General features: G+C 38.8%; 3 protein-coding genes across 4 annotated transcripts; all 3 read right to left on the bottom strand.

Moving 5' to 3' along the window:
• Positions 1-282: 282 nt before the first annotated feature.
• On the bottom strand, positions 283-1,179 carry LOC113329177 (guanosine deaminase-like). The gene is made up of 4 exons (XM_026576144.1): positions 1,090-1,179; positions 791-984; positions 597-701; positions 283-486 (listed from the first exon to the last, which is right to left on the bottom strand). Exons 1-4 carry the CDS (start codon positions 1,106-1,108, stop codon positions 283-285), a joined length of 522 nt encoding a protein of 173 aa, XP_026431929.1. The 5' UTR covers positions 1,109-1,179.
• Positions 1,180-1,579: 400 nt separating this feature from the next.
• Positions 1,580-2,509, bottom strand: LOC113329178 (guanosine deaminase-like). The gene is made up of 4 exons (XM_026576145.1): positions 2,412-2,509; positions 2,149-2,331; positions 1,943-2,047; positions 1,580-1,831 (listed from the first exon to the last, which is right to left on the bottom strand). Exons 1-4 carry the CDS (start codon positions 2,418-2,420, stop codon positions 1,580-1,582), a joined length of 549 nt encoding a protein of 182 aa, XP_026431930.1. The 5' UTR covers positions 2,421-2,509.
• Positions 2,510-2,614: 105 nt separating this feature from the next.
• LOC113329156 (probable apyrase 7) lies at positions 2,615-7,380 on the bottom strand. 2 transcript variants are annotated; one of them, XM_026576122.1, is made up of 4 exons: positions 7,015-7,380; positions 3,957-6,066; positions 3,602-3,670; positions 2,615-3,490 (listed from the first exon to the last, which is right to left on the bottom strand). In XM_026576122.1, the coding sequence occupies exons 2-4, from the start codon at positions 5,950-5,952 to the stop codon at positions 3,372-3,374; spliced, it is 2,184 nt and encodes a 727-aa protein (XP_026431907.1). In that variant the 5' UTR covers positions 5,953-6,066; positions 7,015-7,380; the 3' UTR covers positions 2,615-3,371. The 2 variants fall into 2 exon arrangements, with proteins under 2 accessions (XP_026431907.1, XP_026431906.1); XM_026576121.1 differs by having other exon boundaries at positions 2,615-3,670; positions 7,015-7,379.
• Positions 7,381-7,664: the final 284 nt, after the last annotated feature.

Here is a 7,664-nt window from a genome sequence, read left to right on the forward strand (position 1 = left end):
AGTGCGTTGGATATAGAACTGTAGTCTTCCTGCAAAACCAAACACAAGCAGAGACAGCCACAGATGTGGGCCTGGTTGATTGGGCTTGAATTATGTGATTTGCTGCTGGTGCATTGTTGCTGCTCAACAACTTTATCCTAACAGTTTATATGTCAGCATTTCCAATGAATTGCTTCCGACATTGCCTTCATTAGTTTCACTTATTATTGATCAAAAATGGTAAAATAAAACATCCAGGAGTGATCAGATTGACACCAGTGCGGTTTTTTTGTGACAGTCTCACTACTCTGTGATGGGCTTCTTCTTTTTGTGAAGGGGTTTTGTGTTCACGAACACCTGTTCTGTCATGATAGCATCCTCACCTTCGGCTTTCTTGATCTCCAATTCGGCTTTTCCAAATGCACTGGTACCCCTCAATGCATCCGAAACAAAAAGCCGGTATCCCAGGGCTGTTAATGATTCTGCATTTGCTCCATAAACTAACCTCTGTAACCACGTTTAAAATTTGAAAAGCTAAACATGAGTGCTTGTAAATAGAGAAGAGGCAAGTACTAAGAAAAAGGGAAAGACGGGCGAACCGAGTATGAACCACAAACCTTAATGCCGGTAGCCTGAATTGCAGCAAAGCACATTGGACAAGGCTCACAGGAAGCATATATCTCACAGTCAGAGAGCTTAATCTTGTCCAGCTTCTCACAGGCCTATCAAGTGACATATAATGATGAATCAGACCATAATTATAAAGATGCGTCAATCATTTATTCCACCGGTAAGAATAAGAACTAATTACCATCCGAATGGCAGTCACTTCGGCATGGGCAGTTGGGTCTTTCGTCTTCCGGACAATGTTGTGAGAACTCGCAACTACTTCACCATCACGGACAATAACTGCGCCAAAAGGATACCCATCTTTCGTACTGACAGCCTCGTATGCTTCTTCAACTGCTTGTTTCAAGAATATGTGATCACTGCTATCCTGTCCAACTGGTGAATCATAAACAGCCCTCATTAGCGTGAAACTACACTACTCGTCTATACATTACGGAACTTAAAACTTGGCGTAACGGAGTAAAGTTTAGAATAACTTACCATTAACGGCGTTTTCCATGGCACCCGAAATATGAAGAGTGGCTAGGAGATTAGATCAAAATGACTGAGCTTAAATCGGCAAACAAATTTGTAACTTCTCACTTGCAGATCTACGATTCATATAATGCTGAGATCAAGATTCTTTTATTATATTTTAAAAACCAACTTGGCATTATAATAAGCTATATCCTTACATTGCCCAACTAGAAATGACAAGGCAAATCAATAGCGTGATGACCCATATCTCGTCTCGATCAACTGCAAGTCTGTATTGCCATGCTTTTCACGTTTATTATAGTTTAACAATTGAAAAAAATATGTGCATCATTCAAGGGATATCTTGATTTGATTCTAGTGTCCCTTCCACAATTAAATAATTTTCATTCAGAATTACAGTTAAAACTCCATTAATTAATACTCGACTATTTAATAATCTCTCTACAAATAAATATTAACAGTCGCATCTGGTAAGGAATGGATTCGATTATTATTATTGATCAAAATGGTAAAAGTTCATTAAGAGTTGAGGAAACAGATAGTGACTGAAATTTGTAACTTCGGTTTTGTGAAAATTCGGCCATGATAGCAACGCCTGCTTAGCCATGATAGCATCGTCACCTTCCGCTTTCTTGATCTCCAAATTGGCTTTCTCAAATGCAGTGGTACCCCTCAATGCATCCGAAATGAAATTACCAAACCCCATGGGTGCTAACGCTTCTGCTCCAGCTCCATAAACTAACCTCTGAGCAAAAAACATGAATGCATCAGCACTGAATTTTCTTTGTTTCGGTTGTTACTAAGGATAAGGAAATTAAAAGACGGACGAATTGAGTGTGGAACCAAACAAATAAACCTTAATGCTAGTAAACTGAATTGCAGCAAAGCACATTGGACAAGGCTCACAAGACGCATATATCTCACAGTCCGAGAACTTTTCCATGTGCAGCTTCTCACAGGCCTATCAAGTACATATGAGTTTAGTTAATGCGAATAGGAGCTAGATTTAGACGGATGTAACATCAATCATTCATTGATCAATATGAGTACAGACTAATTTACCATTCGAATAGCAATCATTTCAGCGTGGGCAGTTGGATCTTTGTATTTACGAGCCATGTTGTGACAACTCACGACTACTTCCCCATTACGAACAATAACTGCGCCAAGAGGATACCCATCTTTTGTATTGACAGACTCGTATGCTTCTTCAACTGATTGTTTCAAGAACTTGTGATCGGTATCCTGTCCAACAAATTGAAATTACACTCCTGATCTCTACAATTACGGAACAAACAAATTGTGGTATAATGAGAGTGACTTACCATTTGCATCTTCCATGGCTGGGAGAGATTAGATGTCAACCACCAGAATTAAGCAACTTGAGCTGAAATATGCAACTTATTATTTTCAGAATCTGCAGATCTACATTTCATAATATAGTGCTGGATTCAACATTTTTGTAATTATTTTCAGAACCAAATTGGCAATTTAATAAGCTTATCCCCATCTAAGAATCAACGGCAAGTCTTTTTTTTTATAGAAAATACAATATTAACTCCCTGCCTGATACAGTCCCTATGGTGGGTGTCTCGAGAAAATTTGAACCACCCAAAGCAGACACAACAATGTCAGAGGGAGACATTAACAAAGCAAATGTACAATCAGTGCTAAATCCATTCTTCAATACTTGTCAGAGAAGATACATTCAAAATTTCACAAAACTTCCCAAATTCAAAAAATCTAAATCACCTTTTCATATGTATTACAACAAAGGAATAGAATAATGTTTACAGGAAAAATAATAATCAAGGAGTGCCTGTTGATGCTCTTAAATTTGATCCCATGAAGATAGCCAACTTTGCAGTGGGGAGGTTTCTCCACTGCAATTGATTGTGTGTATGACTAGGCTACAGCAACCTCAGATTAATCCCCTGTAAAAAATTCTGTGCTGTATGACTGGGTGTTATGCTACATGATCTGCAGCAATAATGTGATCTTGGTTTACCAAAGAATGGATGAAGCACCATCGAACTTATGTTTGAAAGGTGCATCTAGATTCTAGAGCTTCACTACTGCTGATAACTGGAAAAAGAATTGTTCTATTCTCTCTGTTTTCGCCTATAATATTCTAATACTAAATGAGGGTTAGTAGTACTTAGCCTTGTGGACTGTAATGTTAAGCATGGAACTGGAGTAGGACTTGACAGGTGATGTCATTTGAATTGGTAAGGGAAACCGTGTCCGTGACTCCATGTAATGTGAGGGAAGAAATTGGCACCATATTAGACCATCCTGTCAATACCCATCTGTGCTTCACCCAAGGAAGAAATAAGGTCTTCTCTGGATTGTGATCTCCTGCTCTGGAGCTGCATCTGACCTCTATGAGGGCTCCAAAAGGAACCTGCACCATTATTTTCAAATTGCATCTGTTTCAAGCTACCAGAAGAATAACTATGTGGTACGCGTGATGGGTGTAAGAAAGAACCCATGGAGAGCAGGATATCACTTTCACCTAGTCCCCCTGTGCTGAACGGTCTCTGTCTAGAACCGATAACTGTAGGGCTCAGTGGTGTCTTTGATCCTGAAAATTGGCCAAACGGAATGCTTTTATAAGAATGACATCATTCAAAGTATATAATTGAAGCAGAAACAAGAAGCTCAAATTAAGGTAGAGGAAACATCATTTGTTAAGAAACATTGATACCCCATAACATTCTTTGACACCAAGAAGTTCTCAACAATAAGTGGTGGACTAATTAGTATAACATAAAAGGTTTACGTGTATATAAGGTAGAGTAACTTAAAGTAATCATGTATCGAGGATAAGAAAACACTACACATGTCGCCAAACTAGTAAATAAGCTTACCCGAATTGATAGGACTCCAGTGCTTCAAATGGAAAGGAGATGGAATAGCCGTTGAGCTGTTATGTCTAGAAAGTGGTAAATAAGGTCTACGCAAAAATCTCGGCATCCAATTCCAAATATATGACAAGAAGCAAAATATAAGTATCAGTGATATGGACAATGCTCCATAAAGAACAATTGGCTCTATCTTCGTCTGGAATATAATGTAACTGTGATGCTCCATTGTAGCTGATAATGATCCTCCTGCATTCAACAGAGCAACCCCGAGTGTCCATGTAATACTACCAGAACCAACAATCACTTGGTCATCCAGTATATGCAGGCCCTCTCTCAACAATGACACGATGTAGGGTGCTCTAAAGCAATACTGTTCTATGAAAGGTTGTGGAGGGACACTGTTCTTTGCAACTTCCCATACTTCTTCACAATACTCCTTGCCCTTCTCTAATACATTATCCAGTGTCGGTTTTGAGGTCAAGTTGAAAAACCGGAATACCACAAAGAAACCAGAAATGGCGTAAAATTGCCCATGTGGATGAGGCAAACCATCTCTAAGAGCACAGGGTTGCAGCTCACAATCAACTCCTGGTTTCACTCCCGACCATTCAGACGAATTCACGGTGCGTTTTGCAAGTGCACTACATTCTTCCCAATTTGGACCACCAATCAGCTCGATATCTATTCCACGTTTCCCACCTTTACCCATATTACCTTCGCCAATTACAGGACTCCCACCTTCTCCATTCAATGAGGAACAGTGGGAACATACATATTTCTCTCTGTAACCGGACTGCAGACATGGGTGCTTGAGTTCAATATTTCCTTTGTTGAGATCCATACCACTAATTCCAGGGAGCTTCCTCAGCAGATAAACAACCGATTTATCAAAAGCATCATTCAGACCATAGCTTGAAAGAGAATAAGCAGTAAGGTGATGATTAACAGCTCCAATACTTAAGTTTAAACTAGTCTCCTCGTGCACAAGTTCCTTCGTCTCAAAAGTAACTTGTAAAGAAGAACCCCCCATATCAAGTGCACCAAATGTTTCTTTTGGAGGTATTGACCCAAGCATGCCCATATGATAATTAAGAGCTATCCATCCATAATAAGCTTCCTCTGTTCCAGTGATTATCTTAACCCAGTCTCTATGACACAAGAATGATGAATTCCTCAGTATGGACCATGCATTATCTAGAAGCCATTCTGAATCGGATTTGGGTAGCCTGCGAACTCCACCAGTGGCATAGAGGAAGACAGAAGTACTCTTATGTGCATGCTTCGGTATTTGCTTCTCTGCCCACAGAAGAAGTGGGCTTATAGCTTCATTCAAACCCGATGCATTGTATACTAGCTTATCAAGCCCAGGTTCAGTCTCCATTCTACGGTAAGCACGCCCGCTCGATGAACTAGATTTACTTTGTAGACCTTCGGGTAACGATTCCAAGACAATGGGAAGACTTCCACCTTGCTGGTGATCAACAGATGATTCATATACATAAACCCGTGTCCCAGTGCTTCCACAATCAAGTACCACATAAAACTGTGAGGCTTTCTGAAACCAAAAATTGCTAAGAAATCTTCCACCCAATAGAATCAGGAAAAAGAAAAAAACTAGGCCTAGAACAGCCATGGTTGCTCGCACCATTTTCTTTCTCATAAATGGGATACCAGGAAAGGTTTTGTTCTTTGAAAAACTTGAAGTACCATTTTCTCTCTGCAAAGGATGAGTCTCTTCATCTGTATGAGTTGCACTTTTCGCATAGTCAATGCCTATAAGAAGATCTTCTGTATCAGGCTTACGATAGCTAGAGAAGTCTTGAAGAGACGCTGATACACGCATATTATTCTTCTGTCTTGGAGTCGAATAGAAATGACCATGACTAGTACCTACTCGTGATGATGCTCCAGATGATATAGATGGTCCACTTGCAGAAACCGCACCGGACATACGACTATCAGCAGATGAAAACTTCTCCGCGTTTCTGATGAACGTCATTTCAAGCCAATACTTTTGCGCAATAAATAACGCCTTATTCCATCAAAACTTAAATTAATGACAGAGCGCAGAGCACACTTGAATTTCCCACTTTACACATACCATATCAGAGACCTGGTAAAAAAACAAAGATGTTTAAACCTACAGATTTTCCATAATGTTGCTTACCGTTTACTTATGTAAGATTTATCCACACTATCACTTCCACAAAGCTTCCATAAGCCAGGGACTACTTGCAAGACACCTTATTCTCAATCCTAATCACTTACTCTCGAGAATGGTAAAGTAATCTGATAATTACCAGTCTATCCTAATAAAATAGACAAACATACAACAGTCGAATTGATAATTTACATATCCTAATTTCTATCTGACAATAAATCACAACCCTGTCAAAGCAACAACACCTACCTCATGGACGATGTACAGAAAGGAACTTCCTAGAGAACTGTAGGGTCGTTAACTGCATAGGTTCAGTTGGTTGCATAGTTCATGAAAAGTTTCCAGAGAGCATTTTTTTAGTTATGTCTAGGACAATGAGAAGTCATTCAAATTCTCTATAAAGGTGTGATGTGCGATAGTTCAATTACTTGTAAATGAAAGGTAAGACTCTATTTTTCTTGTAGGAGTTTAGTCATGCCAGTAGATACATTAGTGATGGGTGATTTGTTCATAAGAGTGTTATAATGTGCACGACTAACACGGGGCGGATGTTGATTGAGTGTGTCAATCTCTCTATCTCATGTAACGAATTGTGGTTTGATATCAAAGATTCTGCGCCCAAATTGTTGTACAACAATCACCAATTCTAGTTTCATTTTCACAAACACCTATTGAGCTAAACCTCCATTAATCTAATCTCCAACAACAAAATCAAAACCACACAAAATGAAATTAGGCTATCACAGGACTAAATCAAATCAAAATTTTCTGAGATCTCTGAAGATATTTGTTGAGTTCATGAAAATTATATCAGAAAAAAGAAAAAATAGATCTGAAAATTGAAATTTCACTCATAGTAGTTGAAAATGAACAATCAAAGAAAAGGAACAAAGAACTTACTTGTACCCAATGAGTGAAGATGATGATGATCGGATTTTGACCCAGAAAAGGACTTTTAAAGGGAGAGGGAGTCAGTTGTAGTGGAAGAAGTTGAGCAGATCAGTGAGGAAGAAGAAGAACCAAAGAAGAAGAAATACATTAACTTTCTCTCCCTCTTCCCTAGAAATTTCCGATGATGAAGAAGCAGAAGATCTTCTCCGTGTGCCCCCAAATTCGATCAGATCGAAATGAGGAGGGAGGGAAGGACTTAGAACTTTTTCCGCGACTGTTTTTACAGTTAATTTATTTGTCCAGAAGTACCGACAGTAAAAGAAAAAATGGGTGCTACAGAGAACAGTTTTGGCTAACCAAAAGGATCCACGGACAACAAGAAGAAATGGGAACAGTTCCCTATGTATCACTAAGATGCTTGACGACTGGTTTAGTATTAAAGCAGAATTCAATAAGCAAAACTCAGGAGACAAAATTATCACACAAATGCGTAATAATATTAAATATTTTCACACCTTAACAAATAGGAGAATATTTAGGGAAGACATTGATTGTCTATGTGAATCTAATGGAGTCTGGTACAATGATAGTAAAGATATTACTAATTAAGTTAGTAAGATTACCAATCCTAGCATTTCTGATGATACTTTTGATATCAT

Source organism: Papaver somniferum, unplaced genomic scaffold, assembly GCF_003573695.1.
Source record: "Papaver somniferum cultivar HN1 unplaced genomic scaffold, ASM357369v1 unplaced-scaffold_115, whole genome shotgun sequence".
NCBI lineage: Eukaryota > Viridiplantae > Streptophyta > Magnoliopsida > Ranunculales > Papaveraceae > Papaver > Papaver somniferum.

Bases quoted from the DNA above. Each gene is read 5' to 3' on its own strand.
- LOC113329178 (XM_026576145.1), bottom strand. The intron at 2,048-2,148 runs GTAAATTAGTCT...TGTACTTGATAG, and splicing joins AAATGATTGCTATTCGAATG to GCCTGTGAGAAGCTGCACAT. The intron at 1,832-1,942 runs GTTTATTTGTTT...TTTTTTGCTCAG, and splicing joins TTCAGTTTACTAGCATTAAG to AGGTTAGTTTATGGAGCTGG.
- LOC113329156 (XM_026576121.1), bottom strand. From the start codon at position 5,952: ATGACGTTCATCAGAAACGCGGAGAAGTTTTCATCTGCTGATAGTCGT. The intron at 3,671-3,956 runs GTAAGCTTATTT...GCCAATTTTCAG, and splicing joins CTGGAGTCCTATCAATTCGG to GATCAAAGACACCACTGAGC.
- LOC113329177 (XM_026576144.1), bottom strand. The intron at 702-790 runs GTAATTAGTTCT...GTCACTTGATAG, and splicing joins AAGTGACTGCCATTCGGATG to GCCTGTGAGAAGCTGGACAA. The intron at 487-596 runs GTTTGTGGTTCA...ACGTGGTTACAG, and splicing joins TTCAGGCTACCGGCATTAAG to AGGTTAGTTTATGGAGCAAA.